Raw genomic sequence first — 26,117 nt, 5'->3', positions numbered from 1 at the left:
AAAAAGAAAAAGATAATACCGACTCACACACCTAGCTACATTAAATATTATGAGAAATTTCACGTACCAGTTACGTGTTCCGATAGTTGATCTGCATACATCTCAACAATCTGTAGCGCTTCTTCCTCAGTAAGGTCTGGGGTCTCGTACAAGCTTACGGATACTTCCTTCCCGTCAAAACTAAAGGACACTTCACCCCGTTCATCCAGGGTCATCGATATGTCAGTCTGTGGTGTGTCGTACATTTGAGACGTCCTCTCCTCGTGGATTGTGGATAGTGATAGATTGTGAGCGAGTTCGTGCCCCGGTGGTATTTCTTTCGGCTCTTTTTTAGTGGCGGCTCGATCTACCGGGGTTGAGAATTTCATGCGCAGTGAAAATCTAATGCCGTTGATTTATGCAGACTGCCTTACCTTCGAAACCAAGCAGTGAGGCGGAGCTGCTTACTGTTCCCATACAGTTCGTCGCCTCGCAAGTGTAAGTCCCGAGACAACACGTGCCATCTTGACCCGAAATGATCCTGTGTATGTCTCCAGGCTTCAGTTCAACTCCATCCTTATACCATTTCAGGACTGGCTGAGGGACACCGATGACTTTGCATTCGAGATTTACAGCACCTTCTTCAGACAGGATGGCACGCAAGCTTTCAAGGAATCTTGGCATTTTGAAGTGCTTCGGAATAATGAGCTTCAAAAAACAGGACGTGATGCTGTGACCGAAATCGTTGGTAGCAACGCACTTCCATTCAGCCTGAAAAATTGATCTCGATTTACTGACGTGGTTATGGTGAATCGTCACTCATAAAAAAATGTTCAGTTCATCCAGTCCATACTTGATCGACGAACTCTAGCTTCCGTATATTCAGGTGACACGTGCCCAGCATCTCCCGCAGTACTTGGTACTTCTCATTCTCGTTTATTGGTTCATCGTCTCTGTACCACGACAAGCTGGGCTCTGGGGCAATGCTGACTGTAGGAGAAAATTGGTTTGTTTCGGGGTGAAAATTTAGTTGAAAGCGATTCGAAGTTTTGGCAGTACGTTTTCTCCTTTATACTACCTTCAATCGTGAAGCGAAAATCTTCGTTGATCTTTGCCTCACAGCTTTTTAGACCCTTGATAAACTTTGGTGGTTGATTCATGCTGAAGAGTTGTAGTCGTTCCTCTTCATTGAGCTGGTTTTGAATGTCCTCAACAGTTAGCTCAGCGGTGCTCCTGGTCTCGCCCATGCAATTCCTGGCAATGCAACAGTAGGAACCTAAGGCAAATGAAATTTAATGTTAATGAGCGTTATCCATGTGATTTTGGTAATTGATAGTCAAATCTTCATTATCCGTACCTAAAGAATTGGTGCCCGTTAACTGATAAACGTCGCCAGGTTTGAGTTCCTGTCCGTCTTTAAACCATCGCAAGACTGGAGTAGGAAAACCGACCACCTTGCATTCGAAGGAAACGAGTCCTTCTTCAGTGAGCACTGCTTTCAAGCTTTCCATGAATCGCGGCTTTCTGTAGTTCTTAGGAACTACAGGCAGAAGTTGGTAGTTTTGTATAAACTGAAATCGTCATTTGTGGGAGAAGAAAGGTAAGTAAGAAAGCCTCAACTCACTTGACATCATTACGTGACACGTAGTGAACTGCTTGACATTCTCACTGCTTGTAGCTACACATTTCCATTCACCTTCATCCATAGCTTCCAGTGGTTTTATTTCTATCGAATATCCACCAAGACCGTCTTCCATTATATGATATTTCTCACTAGCCTCTATGCGGCCTTCCTTGTTGTACCAGGTGATTGTTTTAGGCCATGGAGGAACTTGAACTGAAATTTACAGTTGTTGAATAACGGATTTACTTGCGAGCACGAGATGAAGAGTGTTTTTTTTAATAATTTACCTTGACACGACAATATTAAAGATTCGCCAATTCTGCTGGACTCATCCTGAAGGATCTTTTTGAAAGTAGGCAGAGGTCCGGACTGTGTCAAACTATCAGCTGGCTTCAGAGAACCTTCTCGACTACCCTTGCCCATCACGTGAACCTGAGAGGGAAACGGAGTGACAGAATTCGTGGCAAGTTCTCGCATTGTGTTGCGCTTCACTCTCGATTACTCACTTTCGAAGAGGAATAAGTTGTGCCCATGCAATTTACGGCCTCGCATGTGTAAGTTCCAAGTGACGTTGGGTCATCGGGATTAGCGGTCAAGGCGAATACGTCACCAGCCTTGATCTCTTTATTGTCCTTAAACCACCTCAACACTGGCGTCGGAACCCCGATGACTTTGCATTCCAACGAAACTGTCCCCATTTCCGTGAGCAGGGCTCGAAGCTCTTCGACGAACTCTGGTTTTTTGTAAGCCTTTGGCACTGCGGAAATTCATCGAAACTCAAACAAACTGTGCGATATTCGGCTCTAAGAAGACATTTCCAACGTACCAACGACGTTGAGGTGGGACGTGCACGACGAACGGCCGGATGGATTCTCCGCCATGCATGTCCAGTGTCCTTGATCTTCGACTGTAACGGGGGCGACATCGACGCAGTAAAAGTTTCCCTCATGAACAAAGGTAAACCTGGTTCCTTTCTGGATCGGTTCATCGTTCCTGTGCCAAGTGACCTGAAAGCGAAATGATAAACTTACGACGAGAATTTGGTGAATCAGTTTCAGCGGGGATGGAAGGACTAATTATTGCAGGCATTACGCATTTCTAAGAATAACCCGTCCTGACCGCATTGTTAGAAAAGGAAATGACGGAACACTACGCTGGCCCAGCAATTTAGCATATGAAAGGCTATGAAGTAAGTGACACGCCTATACATCTGCGCAAATTGGTTCCCTGGGATCCGGCAGTGTGATATTCTATTAATACAACGGTCTTAGAGATAATAACAGTTCACTATAGGCGCGTATAGTTCTAGTAGCTTCCAATTGACGTTTCGAAAGTTTATTGATCGTTAAACTCCTTCAAGGGTGTTCAAGAGTTTCGTGCTGTCACCATTTGCCAACGATAATCTGGGTTATGTTTGCGGGGGATATCCGGTAAAAAATGTCTTCCTTAATACCAAAAAAAAAGCACACTCTATGTTCTGTCGTTTACACTACAGCTTTAGACTCGATCGTGCATATGGCTATTTTTACATATGTCCTATTTCTTCTACGCTCGTTTATCAGACTTTTTCATTCGGCGACGAGACCCGGGATAGTCGATTGCTTCCAAAGCGCAGATTCATTTCTATCCGATTTTGGCGTAGACTAGACAGGCGGTGACGATGACCGCCAAGGGAACTTGGTCAATTCCGCATATCCAAACTTAGCTCAGACTCCCGGGTCATGGACCCCTTAATCCTCCTCATTCTCCTATTTTCTCCTGGATTGTCTGATTTCTCTATTTGCTTCAACACTTGACTCGGTTCAGCTGCTCGAGAACACGCGTTAACCGCTCGAGTAGGAATCAGAAAGTACAATCATTTCTCTGGGTGATCTAATCCAAATGATTCCAAGACAAATATACAGAGTTCTATTTAAAATTTTTTGATCCTCTTTACAATTATCGTCGAGCCGTCAACTTAGCCTCAAAATCACCAGCAACTTAATAGCAATGAAAGAAACGAGATGGTAAAGCCTTCATAATCAGAAAGCAGTTGTTAAATCAGGACTTGGACCTACTTGCCTTCAAGTTAGTTGAGCTTCTGATTTCCACCAGGAACCTTGTTCTTGTCCCTACTTTTACAGCGAGGTCGCTAAGTCTCCTTACGAAGATTGGCGGGTCACCGTCTTCGCCGTTTACGTCATCCACGTTGAATCGTATCATTCGCGATGATTCGCCGGCGATGTTCCTGGCTACCAGGGCATATCGGCCGCTGTCATCCGTTCTCGAATGCTCTAAAGTCAATTGAACCACGTTCCCTCGTGCCTGAACGTGGTACCGTTCTCTCGCGACTGGAAGCTGATCCCGTAATCTGAAACAGCGGGGACACGACAAAATTAGGAAGGATAAGTGCCTGCATTCTCCTCCATTCCATGTGACCTCTTTTTTGAAACAGTTGAGAAGTGCGACTCTGTTACTGGATCAAGCACACGAGAGTCTTGATCAGCATATCCATCAGCTAGGCGTTAATGAGAAGTAGACTGGAAACACGTGGTTCGTACATTAAAAATAACATACCGGGCTTGTGTCACATATCACACGCCTCACGTGCCTCAAGGCCTTCATGACATCTTAAACAATACGAAAAAGCTCGATTTGGCTCCAGGTACAAGTTGCGGGGTGAAATTTAGTCTATTTTCAGATACATATACGTATGAAATAAATGCAGAATGAGGAACTGATATGAATCCTCGATCGCAGCCAATCGAAGGCCCCCTAATAATAGGTAAATAACAATTCGCGGCCCAGCCGTTTGAGCTTGCGGACAACAACCTCATTCCAAATGCTCACGTTGAAGCATTCGCGACCTTCTTTCGCAAGAGGTAATCGGTAAATGTCACGATACTCATTCTGATCTGTTTTCGTTGGATTTGGGGATGGCTGATGTCCAAACGGCGTACTATAAAACCATGCAACTCTGCGAGACCAACACTCGATACAATTATCGATAGTTTTCTGAAAATAGTTAACCCTCGCGCAATTTGTGACTACAGTGAATAATGAGCAAGCACCTTTGGCACCAGTAACTAACCAGCTCGGCAGTCAAACTATCGATACTTCGTCAAAGAACACGGAGAATCTACAACATAATTCACAGACACAATTCTGTTGTACATAAATTATTACAAAAATTATAGTACATAGTATTTTTAAATATACTTAGAGACACTTCGATTTTTTCTTATCTTCAGGTATATACTGAGCTGCATTGAAGGCACAGTTTAAACTTAAGACATGGAGTGAAAAATAATGTGTTTACAAAATCTTATTTAGTTAATGGCCTAGCTTGACGAATGACTTCAGCATATGGATTGTATCACTTGCATTTATATTTGAGGAAGACAAACGGGGGTGGTCATAAAATTGATGCGTTTTTGATAATTTTTTGTAGTACTAGGACCTACCCTTGCTTCACTTCGTGTGGTGCAGTAATAGCCTTTTTTCCGTTTGCACACTTGCAGCACTGACTTCCCATGGCGAGATAAAATCCAAAATTTGAATGATACAAAGTGACGTGGCGGGTCAGCCAACGCTCAAAATGACATCAGAATTTTCTCGAGATGTTAACGTCGTCAGTTAACGCCCGGTGGTATCTTAGCCGGCACGGCGAGCCTTCGTAGTTTTCACGTAACCGCACAATTTTATTTATAGTCATTCTTTGTCCGATGTTTAATGCTCCGCGGTCGATTCTGTTTCCCCATTCACGGGGCTTCTACAGCTTTCGGAATTATGACAGATTTGGAAAAATTTTAACTTCTGGATAACTGGGTGTAGGAAAACGTTGAAATCTGAATCACTGATCAAGTTACGACGAGTACAGAGGGATTGAGTGCTCAACTAGTTACGTCAGTTTTCAGATTTGGCACTACCGCGCTGTCAAGTAGCTACTGAGACGGAATGATTATCTTGCGTACAAGATAAAACTTGCGTTTTCCGTCTTCTTATTTTCACACTTTGTTAACTAATTGTCGTATTAAACACTTTCACCCAATGCCCGACCTGAACATAAATGACTAATCAAGTCGAGTAATTAACAGCTCCTCTATGCTCACTGGATATTACATCAACATTACTCGTTTTTTTCACGTTTCACTTGCAGTTACCTTCAGACTACACTTTTGCGAATCTCAATACACTCTACAACCACTTTACTCATTAATTTCGGTCACCTAGGCCTGATATTCCTTGGTCAGATCCTCGTTATCGTGTCTTCGTTCGGAGCGGCGCGCGTTTTCGAAAGGAGAGCGTCGCTTCCTGGTTGGAAGTGCGTCGGTGGGGTCGGTTGGTCGGACGTCGCGACGCTCGCGGAGCATGACTGATAGCGTCCGCCTCCCAAACCGCGGGCGGCAAAACTTCTCTACCCTTCTCAACATCGAGACGCCTCCGATCGGGAGCTTAAAAAGCTTAAGCGCTGTTCAAACGGCATTGATAAAAATTCCGAGGCTCGATCTTTGCGCAGATGACGATAGCGGTTCACCGGTCAGGTCAGCCGGAAGACCCTGCGGTTTTTTTGAGGGATAAACTGCCTCGCCCGTTTTTTTTATCCCAGAATCGCAAATAGGGATATTAATTCCAGACTTCCGATAAAAATCTACGAACCTACGATGTCTCCTCGGTGTGAGGAAAGCTTCATGCCGTGCGTTTCTCGTCGCGTGCCAAGGCCCCGCCGGTTCGAGGTATTTTCGTTTCCGAGGGACGTCGCAATCTTCGGATAATATGTGATGTTGTGTAGGTTACATCCTATACTGCTCTCACGTCACTGCTGCCGTATTCTAACTAGATTTTATTCCGCTCTTTTCGGAAAAACTGTCGACGGCTGTTCGTTCTAATTACACATTTTATTCGGATGTCGTACTTCTCGATTATCGATAACGCCGTTAACGTCGCCAATTTATGGAATAGTTCGAAAAAGAAATCCTTAATACAGCTTTTGTTCGATTGTTTTTAGTCATAATTCGCCTGGTAATCCTCTGAGTTAGAAATGCAAGTATTCCCCTAAGTTCGAAATCATTCTCCGAAGCTGTTAAATAGACGTTTCGTTTCTACAAAGTAATACCTGGAAAATTTATCTCAAGTTGCGCAACTTGATGGCGTTCGGTTAATCGGACGTGTTCCACGTGTCAAATTTGATTTGGAATATTTAGAAATGGTTCCCCTAATATTGGCAATAATTGAAAATAAATATGGAACGATTGATTGTAGTTTCTGTCTACCATTTTCAAGCTACATATTTCATGTGATTTCAAAAAAATCTTTGTTCTTCTGTCAACACCGCAAACTGCGCGTAGCCTCCTGGTCCGTTACACGACGTTTCAGAAACAATTTATTTTCTTCTTCTGTCACTCATGCTGACGGCTCTGAAACTGGTCGCAACCTTGATGCATTTTTAAACGGTGCACTCAATCTCCTAGAATTCAAGCATGTAGAGTTCGGGAGTTGTGCGTTATACTTACAGTTCAAAGCTGAGTTTTCCGTAATTCTCTGTCTGGTCCAATATTACTTCCACTGTCAAATCTGATCCTGGGCGTCCTACGGCTGTCAATTGTTTCGCGTCGTCCTGCCATTGCGGTGCAACGATTTTACTCGGTTTGGCAGTGGTACCATCTTGGACAAACAGAGGAGCCGATTATTAATGAACTAATTATTGGGTTACAAACAATGAGAAATTTCAAAACGTCAAAAAGCTTGACGCCGTAAGAATCAACTTTAGATCAATCGATTAACACGAATATTTTGCATGGCAGAAGAGCGGCCAAACGATCCTTGCATATTTTAGAGTATATAAAAAAGAATTTGTGATGACATGAAAGTAAAACGATAAGGTGTCGACGTAAAGAATCTGGTAACAAGTTCGTTCCTAGCATAAACCTTGGTCGGGAGATGAAGCAATATATGTGATCTGTGAGGATCGATTTTGCACACGCCAAAATGGCAGAGCTCTTCAGAGTGCAGCGTTGACAGGTGTTAAGCGGTGTTAGCGAGATGCGGACGATAAAGTTGGGGTAAAAGTTTCGATTTTGTACAGCTATATAGTTATACACCGAGATATGTTTTCGGTGTGTGCTCAACTTGCCGAGATTCTAAAAATACTGTTTAAATGACTGTGCGCAAGTGGCACGCCTAGCCTCAAGATATTCAAGCTCAAACTCTCGAAGTATCTGCAACATCGTGCGGGAGGACCGGCTTTCTGCGGTTCCACTTTCTCCAGGAGCTTTCCGAACAAATCCTGCTTCGACACCCGATTTTCCTTCGTTTCCGCCCAGGTATTATTCTCTCCTCAAGCTTATCACGGCCAGGCCGAAGAGCTTACGGTTTCAAAAGTACACTCTTGACCTTTCCAGTACATTTGAGAACATGGAAAAATTGCAAAACTTCCAAGTTCCTCGATAGGTAGTAATGAAAGAGGTGAAAGTTTTACGGAGGACCGATGAACACGTGCAAAAGCATCTCTGTATCGGAAGAATAAAAATGCCCGTTTCAATTTTGGACGAACGTATGAAAATTTCACCGTTAATCACTCAAGTGTCAGACCGGAAAAGTTTGGCGGTCACGCGAAAGCGTTGCAGAGGAAGGCGAAAGGCTCGGCTAATGAGCCAATAAAGGCAGACCAGGAGTCCAGGAAAAATACCGAAGGAACGCAGCAGCTCGGAATTCTGTTCGGATGTCCTGAGCTCGAGTCTCCGTCGGCGAACGGTTTTATCCAAATCTCTTACCTGCGAGCGTCATGTCGTAAGGTGTCGTCGGTACCTCCTGCGCCACACTCGACCTGACATCACTTCGGCAGCAAGCAGTGCCCGGCAAACGTGGGGCACGCTGTTTGTCTCTTTTCCAATTCGACGACGCACGCACCGCGCACCTCTAAATCTGTGGGCAGGAGGGGCCACCGCGCGCTAAGGGCTGCGGTCTAAAATCGTCTTTCGGGTACGTCGCGACGCGTCGCGTCACGGCGCCGACCCAAGACCAGACCAAAGAGCATGCGCGTCGCTGACGTAATTCTCCTCTTGACATGTCGAGTTACGTTGTATTCATACCAGACACAACATAACACCGACCGTTACCTCGATACCACTTTGGTAAACATTCGGTACCCATTATCTGCAACTCTGATCCCGCAATACGTATAGTTGTGTGCATGCCAAAGGACAGATGTATTATCATCACGTATCAACTAACATTGATATGATACAACGAAAGGTGATTGCTTGTTCAATTATAAAGAGTAGCTGAAGGAAATGGATGAGGCTGACTGTAGTATGATAATCTGAGGTAGAAGACGAAGATGCGTTTCGATTAATTTCTTCTGTTTTTCTTTTCTGTTTTTTTTTTAACCTTTTTTTGGGTTTTCAGCTTAAGTTAATCTCTTACAGTTATTTACATCGTAATATTTAGAGCTATTCGGCGTTTGATAATCATTAACATAATATAATAAATGAATAAATTTAACAAACTATAAGTTGTAATATTACAATTATGCGCAGACATGTATACATAATACATATGAATTTTTCGTTTTCTTTTAAATAAATATACATATATATGAGTGTCTTTCGTGATAATACAGTTGATCGAGTGAATCGTTAGTATTCCAACTGTACGTGCGTGGCATTCATCTTATTCCCGGTGTTTCCACCATTTGGGTAGCCACCTGTGAATCTCTTCCTGGATTTGCCGATAGAGCAGAAGTCCGATGAATGGTAAAGCGAGGATTTCACTCTTTAGAAAGTAAACGTAAATGGCAGCAGCGAGCAGGGTAAGATCAGTAACGTAACTCATCGTCGACTTCACTTTTCTCTCAGCGTCAGCATTTAGCTCCGCAACAGTATCAGAGTACTGTCTAGTTGGCCTGTATTTTCTACTCCCCAATGCCTGATAAAGACGCCCCATTTTGACCTCGGTTGGGGTCTCAGGCCGAAACCGATCTCTTGAACTAGACCTGGAATTTGGCCGACTGGATTTTCGTCTTTCCAACGACTTATCTCTCGATGACCGAATGTCCTCCGACGTCGTCCTCGAAGGCACCCGGCCACGTTGTGGCACCGATTTTTCCTGAGACACGCCCCGACTTTCAGTTCTTGAGGATGGCCTGGAAGGTCGTCGCTCTCTCGAGACGTTCCTTGAGCGAGGAACACCAGCCACCGATTCATTCCTCGAAGATGGACGGCTCTCCCGCTTCGTTGTCTCCTTCGTATCTTTGGCTGGCGTTGAACCCCGCGATACGACGCTGTTTCTTCTGACCTTACCGCTGTCTTCCCGGTCCGCCGATTTCCGAGCGTCTTTAACCGCCTCTCGCTTCGTCGTCGGCGCCTCCGTTTCATCGGGAAGATTTGATCTGCTCTTCTTTGTCACGTCACCCATAGCCGCCATGTCCCTTAGGGTACCATTCGCTTTTAGTAAAACCTTGGTCTCGCTTTGGACAACCGGCGGCTCATTTTCGCCAACCAAGGCCGCTTTGACCAAGTCTTCTCTCTTCAGGTAGAGGGGCGGGTGGACCGTTTGCCCCGAAGAGTGCTGCTTGACTATTTCCGTGTAATGACTTATCACAGCCATGTTCGCCTCGGCTTCTTCTTCCAACGAGGTTTGCCGTACCTGCCTCCTTCGATTCCTCGCTACTTCCGCGGCGGAGAGAACGTTTGAGTTGTCGATGTCCGATTCGGAAATCGCCGCACCTTTAACTTCGTCCGGTATACTAGTCAGGGACTTTTTTCTCAACGTTACAGTCTGCTGTTGCGGTGCTTGCTGAACTTCACTTTCTTCAGGCTGCAGGGATTTGCGAATTGGTTTTTCTGGTGGCACAGGTCTTCCGAATTGATTTAACGGAATCACCTCGGTCTCCGTTCGCTTCTTCAATATCGACTTCGGCATCAAATTTGTCGGCGACGATGGGAGAGAAACCGGCCTCGTAGGAACCGATGAAGAAATGTCCAAAATCGGAATCATATGAGGAGGGACTGGCGGTAGATCTGGACTGATGTGCTGCACGGGTCTTCCTTTGGGGTGGTATGTGTCCTCCTCATCGATTATCGGCTGGGCCAGGATCCGCGCTTTTAATAATTTCAGATCTTCGCTATCACTGCTCTCCTCCTCCTCCACCTCCTCGTCCTCTGAAGTTTCGACACTCCGGACCTCGTCCTCTTTCACCACCTTATCGGCTCTGTAAAATTCCTTTTCGGATACATCAGCTTCCGGAACCTCCGATATCTCTACAGTCAATGGCATATTCTTCGAGTCCCATCGGTGCAATCTTTCAGTCTGATCCGGCATACCAGCCACAAAGACCGTAGTCGGTAGATTGGGATCTGAAGAAGCGTCCAAGAGTACGTTCGTTCTGGTGTTGACGGTTGCTGGGGTTTCGGTCTGACCTTCGCTTGACCTCCTGCGATTCCGCTTCGCCTGCCAAGCTATTTGGCTAGTTACACCGGAGTTAGACAGTTTTCTCCGAAGGGACGCTCTTCTCTCGGGTGAACTGCCGTCGATGGCCTCCAAAGAGTTGATCCTTATCTTTACCTCACCCTTTTGCGAGGCGTTTCCTGTCAGACCAGCCAGTTCACCGGTGCGCCTCTCCGTCTGAGCCTTTCGCTTGGCTAATTCCGCCTCTTCAACGGCTACAGCGTGGTAGAAACGCTCCATCGCTCGCTCGTGCAGCAGCTCGGTTGAACTGACAGCTTCTCGAAGAGTTTCAACCACCTCGTGACTAGCGCTGAATAACTCTGGTAGAGACAGTGACAGGGGTGGAGGTACTAGATCATCTTCTTCAGCTTCCATATTGACCTGCTGACCCTCCTTAATACCTGAAAATGCAATCGGGTTATAAATTGACGTTAAAAAAAAATTTCTATCGTGGTTGCTAGTACAAAGTATAAAATCGAAATGGTCTTACTTGCAGCATTATTTTGTTCTTGGCTGCGATGATTGTTTTCATCAGGGTACAATACCAGCATGAATTCGGAGCTACCGTGAAACATGCTCTCATCATTCTCTCTGGGCGAACTGGGTGACATTAGAATATTGTCAACCGTATTTTGTTTCCTCAAACCGACCTTCAACGGCCTGGTATCGGGCAGGCTGTCAAAAGTCTTTTGTTTCTGTAGAACAAGATTCGACGATGTTGAGTGTGGCGTCGCGGCCAGCAACTCCTCGTGCGACTCCTGTATCTTCGGCATCAGTAACGGGGACGGACTTCTCTCCCTCGAAACCGAACGAGACCTTGAGTCCCTGAAGGGGGAATGCCGGCCCCCCAATACTGGTTCCAAAGTCTTTTGCTTACCAAAGTTCAGGTTTCCCCTGCTATTGGAGACATTGAGAGTTGCCAGAGCCTGCGAAAAGCATTCGCGTTTATTAGGACTTGTCGCTAAAGAAGTTTAACACGTTAGATAATTCGTTAAATCTCACTTCCGTGTCCTTGGGCAAGGTCAAGTTGTCCCCGGTGTCAATCCTCTCTTGCTTTGACAACCTTTTTGCCTTTAACGGAGGGTCTGGTTTCGGCTTTGGTTTGGAACCAGCTCGTCTGGCGAAGGCTGGGTCATCCGCTCGACTCAATCTCCCGCTACTGAGCTGCTGGGTGGACGTCCACTCGGGACTCGGATTCCTGTCCCCCCTGCTAGCCTCTTCTCGAGTCAAACTTCGTGTCCTCTGAACTGGCTCGGCAAAACTCACTTCGCGCTTTTCTTTCGTCTTGTTGATCTCTCGTTGACTCTGAGACTTTCCTTTCAACGGAGGCTCGGTAATCCTATCCATGTAAAAGAATCGAAAAACGCAAATGCACCCTGCGTAATAACGTACATCAGAATGATCAGAGCAATACTCTCACTAACCCTCTCTTCACGTCCGGAATGAAGACGACATCGCTCTCTTCGCTGGGTTCACTCACTCCGTAAGGGTTTTCAGCCTTTACCCGAAAGCGATATTCCGATCCTTCGATCAACTCGCCTAAAGTCGTTGTCAACTGACGACACGTAGTCGCTTTCAGCCAGACGTCCCAACCCAACTGTTCGAGTGATAGAAACGAGATCATTCAAGTTTCATTAAGACGTTAAAGAGAAGCTATTACATATGTCTGCGGAAATCGAGTAACTTACTCTGTAATATTCTACGATATAAGTCCCTATTTTACATCCTCCGTCATCATCCGGTTCCTTCCAAGAAAGCGTTACTGAACGGCCGAGGGTCATAGTGACATTTGCTTTACCCGGTGCTGACGGTCGATCTGCAAATAAAATATATTGTGAACATTGAATCAATCGTGATAAATGAGAGTTCTTTCCAGTTTATCAAAACAAATTTATACCAGTGACGGTGACCAAAAAGGATGACACGTCCTCGCCAAGCTTGTTCGACGCTTTGACCGTGTACTCTCCACGGTCAGCCCGTTTCGCGTCGGGAATTTTGAGCACCGATTCACCCTCCATCGTTTCGACGACGTGTCTCAGGTCCTGTTGAATCGCCTCACCGTCGTGGAACCAAGTGACACTCGGCAAAGGTCTACCTGCCAAGGAGACTTTAAGTCTGATTGTTTCGTCTTGCTCAAAAAGCAGCCCGTCTTCGTATTGTCGAGAGAGTCTGATTCGCGGGGGTGCTGAAAAAAGTCCTCTGCACCATTAAAGTTTCCCAAACCTCGATCCTGGATGATTTTTCCATGGTTTTTCGACTCACCTTCCAGAATAAGTTTCCCTTTGGTGCTGATGTGCCCAACCCTGTTTGTAGCCGTGCACTTTATTTCTCCCTCGTCGTTCAGAGCGGTCTGATGGATGAGGAGCGAACTCTTGCCGTTCTCGGTTGCGATCCGCGTCCTCCGGCTACTAAATATTTCAAACCCGTCCTTAAACCAGGATATCTTCGGTAGGGGGGTGCCCGAGAACTGCACGATGAACTCTGCCTGAAAATTTTCAACGAAAACGGTTATAATATTCGAAAACCCGACTGAGAACGAGCGGCTCCGACATATGCTCCTGGTGTGAAGGTTCAAAACGAACTGGCAAACGTAAACAAAGTGCTTTGGCAAAATAAGCAATTCTCTCCGAAGCCGGGAATAGGCGTAGCTACACCGCCTGGAGCTTGAGCATGCTTTATTTATCCAATTGCTCATTTTCAGCTCCAGTCGACTAGCTGGCGATATTTAGGCATCACGAATCAAACCCGCCTCTTACCTGTTCGTTTTCGAGAGCCACCGTATCCTTCAGTTCCAGGTCGAAGTGCGGGGTGCTCGTTGCCGTCCTCTGCAGGGTGACCGTGAGTGGGTCGGACAATTCGCTGGGTTCGGAGAGGCCGAGGGCATTTTGGGCGCGAACGCGAAACTGGTACCGCCATCCGGGCTCAAGGCCACTCAAGGTCAGCTCGGGGAACGTGCAGAGAATCGGAGCAGCTCGGATCCAGTGCGGAGACCCCATGCGCCGGTGCTCAACCATATACCCGACGATGGCGGAGCCTCCGTTGCTCGGGGAGCGTTCCCACCTGATGCTGACAACATCCGGTTGCGTTTCCTCCGAGCCAGGGACGAGGATTGGCTTGCCCGGAGGCAGCGGAAGACCTGAGAAGTTGTTTGGCATGAGTTCGGCATGTCACAGCAACGCTTAATTGCAGAATGCAATCGAAGGTCCCACTAGATGTATCCAATGCATCGGGCAGTCGATACATCGGGCATGAATCGGGCATGTGGAAAATCCAATATCGTTGGACTACCCTCGAAAAAGGCATGCGCGCACCTACACGCTGGCACATTCACACGCCAGTGACCAACACATCCGCGTACGGGGCGATCCCGAAATAAAATAGAAACAGCTTGGCAGAAGACGAGACACTCGAAGCGGACCGAAGTCACTCGGAGATACCCGGACTGCTCGACGACGATGTGGCACTGAACCCCAGGAAACTTACTTCAAAACTAGACGCTCTGGTTCCATCAAATTACTGATACAGTGAATGATTGACGCCATACCAATCAGTAAAAATATGCCAATCCATAGCGGCAATACAGGACTATAGGCAATGGATGATCGTGGTTGAAATAAGAATGATATCGTTGATCAAGTCGAGTAGGAAATGCATAGCTCAACTTTGCGGTACTACAACTGGAATCGAGCAACGCGGAGTGTCGAGAAAAACTGAGGATATAGCGAAGTGTTGTGCCTCTGTCGAAAGTACAATCGCTCACCTCAGCAGTAGGTGAGAGTACAACTTTAGTTTGGCTGATCTTCCGAAACTTGGCAATCTGCTTTGTATTGTCGACTATATTGTATTCGTGGAATATAACAGGCGAGACCTACTGTCGGGATTGTCAAAAAATATACCACTATTGATACTGCGAAATAAGCTGTGTACCTCGCGAGAGAACGTCGGTGCGGACGCTTAGAAGCGGCTCAGAAAATATTTGAGCTTTCGAAAATGTCTGACCTGCCAATGGAAGGAGCTATATACCAAGAGAATAGAACAGGTCTGCAATGATGTTTTCAACAAAATCTTATTATAAAGTAAATCTTATTTCTCTTTACTTCCTCACTTTCACAGTTTGGATGCAAAACCTACCTATCAAAAATTTAATGGGAATGTTGGTGGTGCATTTTAATTTCATTGACTGATGTTTAGCTCGTTTACAATTCAATCAGATATCTAGTGAGGTTTCACCTGTTTACGATGATTCGATACTTGACATTAGAAAAATTATAACGAATACATTTTCTCTCGCCAGTATGCAATAAGATGTGCAAATCGTCTGCAGCCTGGTCTTTGACGTGTGAAGAAATCAGCACGTCTGAATAAATATTAGGTAACGACTGGGCGATGAGTGTTATCTCCGCTCTCCTCTCAATATCAATGAACAGCGGAAAGTTAACAGCCGAATATTTGAGAAACGAGAACTCGACCAGAGGCAACGACCCCGATTGATGCATGGCCCCACAAATAATGATAGAATGAAAAAAAAGGAAAAGAAAAAAATTCTTATACGTGGCTCGCAGTCAGTTTCCAAATTTAGTGACCAGTAGAGTCTACCGACGTCTACCGATCGTAGTCAACTAAACCACGTGTCACATGAGCGGCGCATTTCCGCGGTTCAAATTTGGATTGAAAAAACTGTCTCCAAAGTTTTTTCTTGGCGAAAGATCGAAGGTGCTACAACGAAAGGCCATCAACCAAGACCAAGGGCTTGCAAAGATGGTCCAGGACCTAAACAATCCCCGTCGTGCGCTTCACCCGGAACGACGCAAGAGAAAAAAAAAAAAAAATTTCAAATCGGTTGTTAGCGCTGAAGGACGCGAGCAGGACTGTCAAACTGTCAGTAATTGGCGAGGAATGTATAATCTGGGTTAGCTTCGAGCGCCGAGATGGCGGCGGTGGTTGGGGCAGGGTTACGGATCCGCGAAGCGGAGCTTGCAGGAAAGGGGTGAGGGAGGAGGGAGGAGGGAAAGGCGAGCGTCCTCCCTCCGCTCTTACGTGAGACCGTCGCGAGCTTTTCGCGGCTGCCTGCGTCGCTGGCGTACCTGGACTGCTCCAGTGCACCTTTTTGCCACCGTTTCCGGCCCCCGCAAGGCTCTTGGGGTAGGCGGCCTTGGCCGGGGCGTTGCCCATTACGCGCTCGGGGTGGGCCCCCCAGCGTCCTGGGCCAGGCTGTCTCGTCGCTGCTTCTCTTGGTCGCCGGGTCCGTCTTCGTCACCGTCTTCACTTCGCGCCTCGCCGGACCGCAGGTCTCGATATAGCGCGAGCCTGACGCGAGCGCGGGGAAGGAGTGACTAGATAGACGGGCCGATAGGGCGCCGATCTACGCGACAGCGGCGACCTCCCGTCTTCCGTCGACGAATTGCGGCCAAGCTCCGAACGAACCGACGCCGACGCCGACGCCGACGCCATCGGGCGAACGACGCGCGGCTATTTTTGCACCCGCAGCGCTGTGAATAAGCTCGAAGCTTCGCTCCCTGCGATGCCGATTCTCTGCCGCTTGTCGTCGTCGACTCTTTGCTCTCACCACGATCCACCTCCGTCGACAACAGCACGTGCGATTTTCAACGAGGTTTAACTTCCCGGAGAAACACTTTTTTTGCCCGAATCCCGGTCTTTTGCGGGCGATTCTTGCATTCTGGATATTTTTGTACTCGGCCGCAGTCGTCAATACCATCATTCGTGAGGATTTACCGTTGTTTGATCAGCGAAAGCCGTGATCTATTGTGATGATCGACTTAAATTATTATTGCAATACATAGTACGCTATACACGCGTAATAAATGGTGGCTGATCAGATCTTCTGTTTATTGTATATTCATTTCAGGAATTTGTGCATTGATATGTTGTATATTAATACTTCATTTATGTGACACTTTTGGAATTCACAGTCTCGCACATATTAATAAATCATTTTATCTAGATACTGTAATGTTTTAAATAATGATTGAATATGAAGGAAAATAGATTAGTAAAGAAAAATGTACAAGGTAGTTGAGACAAGGTTAAGGAAGACAAATTATTTATTTATTTAGGTGGTTATTTGCAATTCGTACCATAAAGTTTATCATATAACAGAAAATAAATTCTTCCTACACGTAGCAAGCCACAAACTTGGCTTGGTAGTTCTAATGTAACTACGAAATATAAATGACAGCACAGAGTGTATAAATAATAGTATAATCAAATTTTGATTAAAATCCGACAGTTATTGGAAATAGAGAAAGATATGAAAGACAAAAACAATCACATTTAACACTTATATTAGTGAGTAGAGCGGTTTTCATGACGTCGAGTATAGAAGGGAGATTGGAGTCTATAGTATTATGTACGATTTAGACTGTTGTTATAATTTTTCGTTCTCTTTCCTTGTTTTACGTTAAGCGTCGAATTAAATAGATGGTTGATTGGTTAGCGGATGAGGATTTTTGTATGAAATTACATTTTCGAAAATTATGTGACACTTTCGGAATTCACAGTCTCGCACATATTTAAATCATACCGTCTCTCTCAAACGTTGCAGGCCTACTAGCTCACTAAACCCTCAAACCTTCTACGCTGACTATTTGTTTATCATAGGATATATCGTCACAATACAGTATATTCCATGTATTATTTTTGTCATTCCCGCAACGTTGTAATTAACACGCATAATTTATCATTACCATTTATGACCGCCCACCTGAGATTCTTTTCTTTCTTCAGACATTTGTGATTAGGATTTAATTACAACACATTGAAAACTTTGTGACCTTGAAAATAGTATTCATTTCGCCTCCATCGAGACGCGGCTGTGGGTGGAAATGTCGAAAACTCGAAACTGAAACACAAGATTCTCTCCTAATTCCTCCGCACACGTTTCATCTCGTTCCTTTCTCTATCACTCCTACCACCTCTTTCACCGCCCATCTCTCTCTGCTACCTTGGCTTCTCCTTCTGGTCATCGACGGTCAGTGAACCGCGTACAAGCATCGGCTTACCTCACTTACTCGTACAGGTGACGTTCTGATCTCTGTCCCCGTAGTTTTCACTTCGGTTTTCCTACGGCAAAGAAAAACTAGCTGCTTGCCCCGATAAGCGCCAAGCGATGGAATCTTTATTCAACAGTAGTAGAAGCAGTGGAATATACTTTTCACTCTTCAATTCCGTGTCGCACGTTCAATCCGTTTGATCTCTTCTTATGGATATCCAGAAACTGTCATCATTCTATCATTCTCGACATGGATTCAATGACAACTTATTGTAGACTCGATTTTCAAATGGGAGATGGTGAACAGCAAGGGACTAACGAGTTGCCGCATCAGACGTGGGAACGTGTCAAGAAATATTATACCGGTCAGATTGGAATTTTCGGATGAAACCACAGCCGGTTCCCCCGGGCTGCACAGAATCACTTTAACGTCTTTGGTAGAAACCGGTGAACCAACCATTGATCGACACGCGTAGCGTTATTTCTTGTTTCTCGTACAATCCAAGTGACATACCTAGTCGATTGTATGTCCACCGCAGTCTTATTTGGGCGATAGATAGGTAATCTGCTCCTTTTTTTTACAAAAGAAATATGATTATGATTATGATCAGGAATCGGTCGTCTACATTCAGACCGACTTTCATCAAAAGTGATAAGTGATAAGTTGGTGCGATGCTCGAGCAGATATAATACTTAAGGGGATTTAGCTAGCCTGGATTTTGAAATATCGATTTTTTAAATTTTATTTTCGTAAAGTACATATATTCAAGTATACAGACAGAAAATCTTATGCCGATCTGACAAATATTCTTGAAGTTACGCCTATATTTGCAAACACGTCCCGGAGCGTTTGAAAGTGGTTTGGTAAGTTTGAACGCCTTTTTCGCAATTCTATATTTTCGAAGTCGGTGAAAACTTTTATACAAGCTTTATGAATATATCTTTCAGTCCTTGATCGAAGGTTTTTTTCTCGCCGACAAATACTTTCCGGAGATCGGTTATAGCAGCTTTGAAAAGAATTATTTTTCCGACTAAAAAATATCAGAATGAAGTTCAATGTTACTCCAACATGTTTATAAATTTTCATAATAATGAATTGAATTGTCTCTTCACGAAAAGTCTTTGTAATATCGCTCTTTTTGGCCTCCTGACTAAGTACAACTCCTTGACTAGATAAAGGAAACAATTAGTGAAAAACGTCAGAGTGAAGTAAGGTGGAATTCGACGACCTTCGTGACCGGTCTTCTTTGGTTTCTCTGCTCAGATTACGGAGCAAGAGGAATCAAGATCGAGTGGAACGGGAAGGAGGAAGGCCGGAGGGGAAGATGGGCGCGTATCGGTGCCAGGATACCGTTGTACCTGAATGGGCGAGGTGTACCCACCACCCAGCTCCCGGTTCACCTCTCTGCTCCCCAGCATCCCGTTCGGTCCAGCGCAGTCTCGTCGAGCAGGTAGACCGAGGAGCGCGGCGTGACGCGTTCGCGTGGCTCGCGTCGACCGGCTCTTTGCCACGGCCGTCACCCCAGGTAGGGCTTCGTGATAGTGGTAATCCGGCTTCGCCGGGCGACTGTCACCAGGAATTGGAATTGAGGAACCTGATCACAGTCGTTCTGGGCTGCCGTTGACGGCTGCACCCAAATTCCACTCTTTCATTTCCCCGTGAACGGTCATTCGCGCAAATTTGTTACCGTTTCGATTGTGAATTCTTTACGTTTACTTTACAATCCATCCGTTACACAGTCAAGTTGGCCGATAGCAGTGATTTTTATCGTCCTTTGATATCCGTACGTCTTTCTCTAGTCTTGGTTTGATCGCATAATGAAATGGAAAGGAACATATGGTTGTAGTTACTCAAATGTGTCATACCTCTGGAATGAAGCTTCGGCGAAATTCTAACGTCATCGAATTATCGTCTATGGCACACAACGCGTGACTAGGTACGACAAGGAGTGCTATTCAGCTTTTTGAATTATGTAACTTTGCTGTTGAACGATGATTGTGATGAATGTGTCCGAGAAGAAAAGTGTGAAGCATGATAAACTCGGACTGTTTTCCTCCTTGATTCCGAAAACCACTATAATATATACGAAACTACCGAGGTATGAAAAAATGCGAACCGTCTACGGAGTTTTGGGAAAAAATTTCGTGAAAATTCGTCAAGATGAAAGAACGGGACTAGTGTTTACCTATCAAATTGCGCATGTGGATCAGTCTCCTCGACACGTAACCAACTTCCATTCAAAGGTCCAAGTTTGTGCTTAGCCTGTACTCGCCTCGAATTACCGCGGTAGTTTATGCTTGCACCATGGAATATCCGTGTAACGGCACATTATGCAAATTGCCAGGGAGCGCCAGAGCGATGCGCAGCGTGTGGCGCGTGATCAGGGTGGCCACTCCCCTAATCGGGGGGGGGGGGGGGGGGGGGGGGGGGGCTGGCACGCGCCTGCGTTTCACTTCGAGAGCACGAGAGCAAAAGACCACCGAGGGTGACTCGAAGTCGCTGCCTAATGTCGAATTAATCCTATCTATAACTAATGACGATGATGCTGATGATGAAGAGATGGGAGCAATGGCTAACCGATTCTTCGTCTTCTAGGCCGAATCATGAGGGCTGTGGACTTCCTCGAAGCCCTCGATTCGCGGCTGGTCTATTTGCCCGGAGGCCACGACCGCGAGGGTCGACCCTTGATCGTGGTAAATATGCCCTTGGAACCGCAATCCGGGACAAAGTCACTCCTGGAAAAGCTGCTCCGATACTTCATCGGCATCTTCAGGTAACGATCGCAATTAGAGACGGCAGTTGCTTGTCGAAACCAAAAGTTGTAAGTTGATCCTGTTGTCCCCAGTGAAGAGACCAAGTCGAATGGGTTCACGATCCTCGTCGACGCTCAGCGAGAAGCTTGGCGCGTGGCTCGGGGATGCATCAGACAAGCCTCAACCTCATGCGGTACGGCGAGAGCCCTTGTAATCGTCCTCAGGCAGGATGGGTTCTGGGAGAAGCACGTCGACAATTGCACCAAGTCGCACAAAGAGGGAGAGGTGAGAATATACGGATTAATTGGCAAGCAGCTTGTCAAGATGAGAGCGCAGCGCTCAGTAGCCGGACTTCGATATCCCGAAAACGTGTAACGTGTGATTAATTCTTATTCAGCCTCTCTTCGTCCCGTTAGCGAAGTTGTCCGCCCACGTGGAGATCTCGCAGCTGCCCCCCGAGTTGGGGGGATCCAAGGCCTACAGTCACTCGGATTGGATTCAAACACGAATCGTAAGTTTATACGCTCTTTTCATCAAGCACGGTTCGCGGTTTCTCTTTGATTTTATCCCCTCTTTAGCACCTCGAGGATTATCTTAAGGATGCCACGGAGGTGTCGGAGAAGCTGACGGATTTCCACGAGAAACTGCATTCTGCCAGAGAGTCGAGGAATGGAGAATCCGACGAGGCTTTCAGGGATTATTCCGAATCTACTACGGAGCTGAGAACGGCAGCGAGACACATTCTTCACTCAGGTCGGTGGGTATGAGCTTGCGTGAAGCATTTTGGAATTACACTCGCGATGTTACCTCAGTCTCGCTGATTTTCTAACCTCTCGCGTAATTCAGTCAACAATTTTGGACCATGTATTTAAGTCACGTCTACGAGTGAAGCGTTTTCTACAAGTAGGTTTATCCGTGAAGTGTTGACCTGGTTGGACAATGGAAAGAGCGATTGGCTTTGACGGTGCTAACCCGGTTAACTTTGTTGATATACGAGCGCAATCTCCGACTGTACAGAACGTGACAACGGTACACCATTCAGCAGTGGGACGAAAGAAAAAGAATTCGCCATTTTAGAACGGTGTAACGATCTTGTTTCGCGTTGGGTTACACTTGTAGTTTTTGTCCCCCTCGTGCTATAGCGCCGATATCGAGTTTTTACGCCTTACCAAGCACTCATAGAGCGAAAAATCGTTCTAGGTAGGAATGTGGTGATGAGTATCAACAGGGAGTCCTCGCAGGATGTTCTGGACACCGTTCAGCGAGTCCAGGCCTTCCTGGATTCCATCGATTTGAAGCAGGTAATCAACTCTGACGAGGTTCTTGACCGTCAGAATTCAGCCTCTGAGCTTTTGATCGTTTTCAAATAGCATGAAACGATTTTTTTCTCTTTCAGGCAGAGATCAAAAACGCCCTGATGGAATTGGAACGGCACTTGGGATATGTCAAAGAGATAAAAAGCCTCGAGGAGGGCGTGGCCAGGGTGACAAACTGGATTCTTGGACCCGCCGATTCGACGCTCAACTCCAGGCATCGCGTCGGTTTCGATGTCACGTCTTCGGAGGAACTGCGAAGAGAACACGAGGCGCTGGAGCTTCAGTGTAGAGTGAGATAAATTCGTCTTCCAAGTTGTACGGCTAAGAGACGTGCACATTGAGTTATCTGGTTATTCTGATTCCCGCAGGATACTTACGGTCGCTACGCGGAGCTTTTGCACAAGATAGACAATATCCCCGCAGAGTCTTTACCGAAGGATCTGAAATCGCAACGGGATTTTATGGACTTCGTATGCAGGAGTTTCGCCTCGCGTTTGGAGCGCAGACGAAACGTTCTGATAACCTCGCAAAGATTTTTCAGGCTCGTTTCAGAGGTCGGTTGAGTTCATTTCCATAACCAGGACGTGCGCTGCGTCCGGCTTTTCTGTTTATTGCATCGCATTCTTTACAGTACTTTGACCGCACTAGCGAGGTCTTCGACAAGCTGGTGATGGGTAACAAGGTCTACAACTTTTCTCAAGCTGGCGCGAAGCTCGTGAAACTTGAGAAGAACCAGTCCGTTCTTGGTAAGGAAATAAGTGTTTGGAAATATCCTGAAATCAGCACTTTGTAATCGAGCATTTGATTTATTATCACCAAATTTGCAGAGGCCATCGAGCGTGAGTTGGTTAAGGAGGGTGAGAAGCTTTCGGATGTTCTCTCGATGCCAGTCAAGGACGCTCTGGGTCGGGACATCCGCGTCGATTATGGCGAGGACATTGTAAACGTCCGTGACATCTTGGACGCAACGAACGCTAGGAAGAACATCTTCAGCGACAGCGTGGAACTGCAGAAGCTCACCTTGAAGCAGGTCGCGCTAATACACACCTACGAGAATGATGCGGAACAGGTAGGATTATGTGACCGGCTAAATGTTCTTTCAAACCAGCTGCACGTGAAGAAAACTTTTTGCTTTTTTAACGAAATAAATTTTTAGATATGGTGGTGTTTGTTTGGTTTTTCAGGCGGTACAATGGATCGGCGACTTGTTCAAGGTCCTGATCAAAAGCCACGTTCAGATCGGGTGCAACGTCAACGAGATTCAGTCCCAAAAGGACGAGCATCTGTCCTTTCAGGAAACTGCGAAGGTTTTGTACTTATTGTTGGGGACATTACCTTTATCTACTGCTCAAGCTCGCGTTCCTCATCATCAATCCAAACATCTTAATTTTTCCAATGCAGGGAACTTACGACTACGGATGCCAACTGCTGAACGGAGCCCGAGTCCTCAGAATGTCCTGCAGACTTTCGCTCGAGGAAAACACCAGCATTTCTTCAAGGTTGTGGCAGGCTTGGCGACAGCTACGATCTGTGGGTCAAGAGCAGCTCACCAGGCTTCGAGTTTGCGCTGTTTTTCATCGGAGCGTCGAAGACGTGAGCATTTCCATAAATCAAACGATCGTAACTTCATCCTGCACCGAGCTGTGTCACCGTTGATACATTACTACAAATCAGGCGTTCTGGTTGCTAGAACTTAAAAATAATCATCTCGGTTCCCCGTTCCTTGATATCTCCTCCACCATATCGACGCAGCCGCATCTGGCTCGTCCCGATGTTTGTTATTCTAACTTATGCACCGGACCAGATTTATTCGAGATCTGCACCGATGCTCACGTTGAATAAACAGCACTGCTTATCGTCAGGAGGAGTAGACGACTATTTTCAGAACTCAGGGTCCGATGATCTTCACACTGGTGATCGGTCGCCGTTTTTACCGTTCCAGCACTGTACCCAACTCGAGGACCTGATCGAGACGGTCGTCGCTCTGGGAAAAGGATCCTCAGAGTCGAGCTCATCGGTGATGATGCGCGTCGAAATGCGGGAGGTTCTAGCCAATCGGGAAAAATTGCTACTCGAAGTTGGACGGATGGTGAGACTTGGACGACTTCTGAGAACGCGGTTGAAAGAGCCGCTCTGTCCTCGAGGGTGAGTTTAACGTCCGTTCTGGAATCAGGAACATCTTTGATTTTGGTATCTTCAAACCATCAAACGCGGGTCGACGAGATAAAATGCTTTCAATTAAACCGGATGCTCCGGCTAACGGTTAGTTTACGTAACTCCCGAAGTTGATCTATCGGATCACAGCCTATTTCCATTGATTTCTCTACCGCCGGGGATTATCTTATACTTTCTCACTAACGAGGAAGGTATCCCAGGTCGATCTCTCCAATTTCGTTTCTTTTTTAACATGTTATAGTAGAATAAAAACTAAGTGACACGTATTTTTTTCATCTGCCATTAAACACTTTAAGGGGGTGCAACCACTCTCCAAAGTAACATATGTCCAAGGGGCGATTTCTCAGGTTTTTTTTTTCTTGAATCGATAAAATGACATTTTTCATTTCTCTTCATGAGAAAACTTTTCCAATTGGACTGGTTAAAAAATATTATGTTCTTGTGGGTGAAACTGTCAAATCGCCTATTGGCATGCCTTACTTTGGAGGTTGGCTTCACCCCCGTAATTAGCCCCCGTTAATAGCAGATAAAAAAAATATGTGTCGCACTCAGTGTCGAGTCTACCATAACATATTACAAAAGAAATCAAATCCGAGAGATCTACCTGGGATACTTTCCTTATAAGATAGCTGTTCCAATTTGGGATACAACAACGTGAAAGCTTTTTGGATTTGTGCATAGTTTTCTCTCCGAACAAGTAATTCCAGACTTTGCTAAAAGCGACGCTGGATCTACTGCAATTTCAACTCAAAGTGAACATATATGCGTAGTATCAATCCTGACGTGAGGATTAGGCATAGCTGCGGACAATCGGCGGCGCCAAGCGTTCGCCGAATCGGAAACAGTGCACAGTGCAGGTTCGATGAATGAGGACTTATGGAATTATTTCGGGTCCAGAATTCCGTATTTTGGCAGGCGACCAGCGGCGGCAAATTAGCGCGGTGGCACGATTATGGCTCGTTCCCATTTCGACCGCGTCCTTCGATTAGTCGCGGATCCTCTCTCTTCGTCCTGCCTCGGTTCGAGTCCGTTTCACGGCTCTCAGCACCCCTCAGTATTTATCGAAAAGTCAGGCATACGCATTACACGCGTGTGTGCGCGTGTACACGTGCTCACTAACCATATTCAACTAGAGTATACAAGACGAATATATCGCGTAGGATGCCACGCAGCGTCGGGGGCGTCCAGACGCCGACGCCGAAGTTGACGCAGTCTACGCCCGGTCGTCGACGAGATATCTGTACGTAAGTGGCGACTTTTAATGCGCAAAATTTATTCAAGGTTTCGTTGGACTTTTTTCATTAACAACAAATACTAATAATCATTTGTTTTTTTCAAACGCAATTCAAATTATATGCTGCGTCTATATAAATGTTTTTTACTTTGCCGAATGATATTACAGATGACACTTTGTACACCGTTAGAAAAAATTAACTAAACATAATGTCACAGCAAGTCTATTTCAGTCTTTTTGTGTTATTCGTTACACTTCTGCTAGTGAATACAGCACAAATTTTTTAAATTTTAACATTCAAGTTGTCATGTCAACATTTAATTTTTAATTTTTACTTTCTTTTTACTTAGTAATACATTAAAAAATGGTTAAATCAACACAAAAATTTTAGTGGATCTGCTGTGAAATTTTTTTTCTAACAGTGTATGACAGTATAAGAATTGTACACCTATAATATACAACAAAACAATTTATTGACTGTGAATTTAACATGAGCTGCTTTGGTGTATTTCAACATAAACGGTCGATTTTTTCTTGATGACTAAATCTGATTGGTAACGATATTTTAAAATAACCTTCGTTGAAATATACATACATACA

General features: G+C 45.6%; 3 protein-coding genes across 12 annotated transcripts in view; 1 reads left to right on the top strand and 2 right to left on the bottom strand.

The window, feature by feature from the left end:
* Nucleotides 1–8,512, bottom strand: part of LOC124211134 (uncharacterized) — a 65,455-nt gene extending 56,943 nt beyond the window's left edge. For 3 of the 4 annotated variants that reach the window (XM_046609903.2, XM_046613250.2, XM_046613253.2), the window contains exons 1-12: nt 8,356–8,512; nt 7,096–7,246; nt 3,665–3,953; nt 2,430–2,610; nt 2,110–2,360; nt 1,891–2,035; nt 1,604–1,816; nt 1,337–1,519; nt 1,058–1,255; nt 833–969; nt 414–750; nt 68–346 (exon numbers count right to left, since the gene is read on the bottom strand). In XM_046609903.2, the coding sequence (XP_046465859.2) occupies nt 68–346; nt 414–750; nt 833–969; nt 1,058–1,255; nt 1,337–1,519; nt 1,604–1,816; nt 1,891–2,035; nt 2,110–2,360; nt 2,430–2,610; nt 3,665–3,953; nt 7,096–7,246; nt 8,356–8,368 (2,377 nt within the window). In that variant the 5' untranslated portion in view covers nt 8,369–8,512. Of the gene's footprint in view, nt 1–67; nt 347–413; nt 751–832; nt 970–1,057; nt 1,256–1,336; nt 1,520–1,603; nt 1,817–1,890; nt 2,036–2,109; nt 2,361–2,429; nt 2,611–3,664; nt 3,954–5,046; nt 5,894–7,095; nt 7,247–8,355 lie in introns of those variants that run through there. The other variant, XM_069133673.1, reaches the window with a different exon arrangement.
* A 419-nt stretch (nt 8,513–8,931) lies between these two features.
* On the bottom strand, nt 8,932–16,369 carry LOC124212796 (myomesin and myosin binding protein). Its single transcript, XM_046613254.2, has 9 exons — nt 16,114–16,369; nt 13,786–14,165; nt 13,292–13,514; nt 12,927–13,214; nt 12,718–12,845; nt 12,454–12,626; nt 12,032–12,368; nt 11,520–11,955; nt 8,932–11,430 (listed from the first exon to the last, which is right to left on the bottom strand). Exons 1-9 carry the CDS (start codon nt 16,199–16,201, stop codon nt 9,254–9,256), a joined length of 4,230 nt encoding a protein of 1,409 aa, XP_046469210.1. The 5' UTR covers nt 16,202–16,369; the 3' UTR covers nt 8,932–9,253.
* Nucleotides 16,370–19,465: 3,096 nt separating this feature from the next.
* The window catches only part of LOC124211112 (uncharacterized), a 53,682-nt gene continuing 47,030 nt past the window's right edge, over nt 19,466–26,117 (top strand). For 2 of the 7 annotated variants that reach the window (XM_046609852.1, XM_046609847.2), the window contains exons 1-13: nt 19,466–19,564; nt 20,635–20,812; nt 20,885–21,077; nt 21,190–21,303; nt 21,371–21,545; nt 21,993–22,093; nt 22,189–22,398; nt 22,477–22,662; nt 22,740–22,854; nt 22,936–23,177; nt 23,293–23,415; nt 23,510–23,701; nt 24,051–24,253. In XM_046609852.1, coding sequence (XP_046465808.1) covers nt 20,643–20,812; nt 20,885–21,077; nt 21,190–21,303; nt 21,371–21,545; nt 21,993–22,093; nt 22,189–22,398; nt 22,477–22,662; nt 22,740–22,854; nt 22,936–23,177; nt 23,293–23,415; nt 23,510–23,701; nt 24,051–24,253 — 2,024 coding nt within the window. In that variant the 5' untranslated portion in view covers nt 19,466–19,564; nt 20,635–20,642. Of the gene's footprint in view, nt 19,565–19,665; nt 19,976–20,634; nt 20,813–20,884; nt 21,078–21,189; nt 21,304–21,370; nt 21,550–21,992; nt 22,094–22,188; nt 22,399–22,476; nt 22,663–22,739; nt 22,855–22,935; nt 23,178–23,292; nt 23,416–23,509; nt 23,702–24,050; nt 24,254–25,371; nt 25,528–26,117 lie in introns of those variants that run through there. The other 5 variants (XM_046609844.1, XM_046609845.2, XM_046609846.2 and 2 more) reach the window with 5 other exon arrangements.

Source organism: Neodiprion pinetum, chromosome 2 (genome assembly GCF_021155775.2).
Source record: "Neodiprion pinetum isolate iyNeoPine1 chromosome 2, iyNeoPine1.2, whole genome shotgun sequence".
Lineage (NCBI taxonomy): Eukaryota > Metazoa > Arthropoda > Insecta > Hymenoptera > Diprionidae > Neodiprion > Neodiprion pinetum.
Note: the sequence above shows the minus strand (reverse complement) of the source record. Positions and strands in the feature narration are given on the sequence as shown.

What these genes read in the sequence shown, in the direction of transcription:
- LOC124212796 (XM_046613254.2), bottom strand. Translation starts at nt 16,201, where the DNA reads ATGGGCAACGCCCCGGCCAAGGCCGCCTACCCCAAGAGCCTTGCGGGG. An exon ending in GGTGCACTGGAGCAGTCCAG is followed by an intron (nt 14,166 to 16,113) that starts GTACGCCAGCGA and finishes ACAACTTCTCAG; the next exon opens with GTCTTCCGCTGCCTCCGGGC. An exon ending in AGAACAAAATAATGCTGCAA is followed by an intron (nt 11,431 to 11,519) that starts GTAAGACCATTT and finishes TTGCATTTTCAG; the next exon opens with GTATTAAGGAGGGTCAGCAG.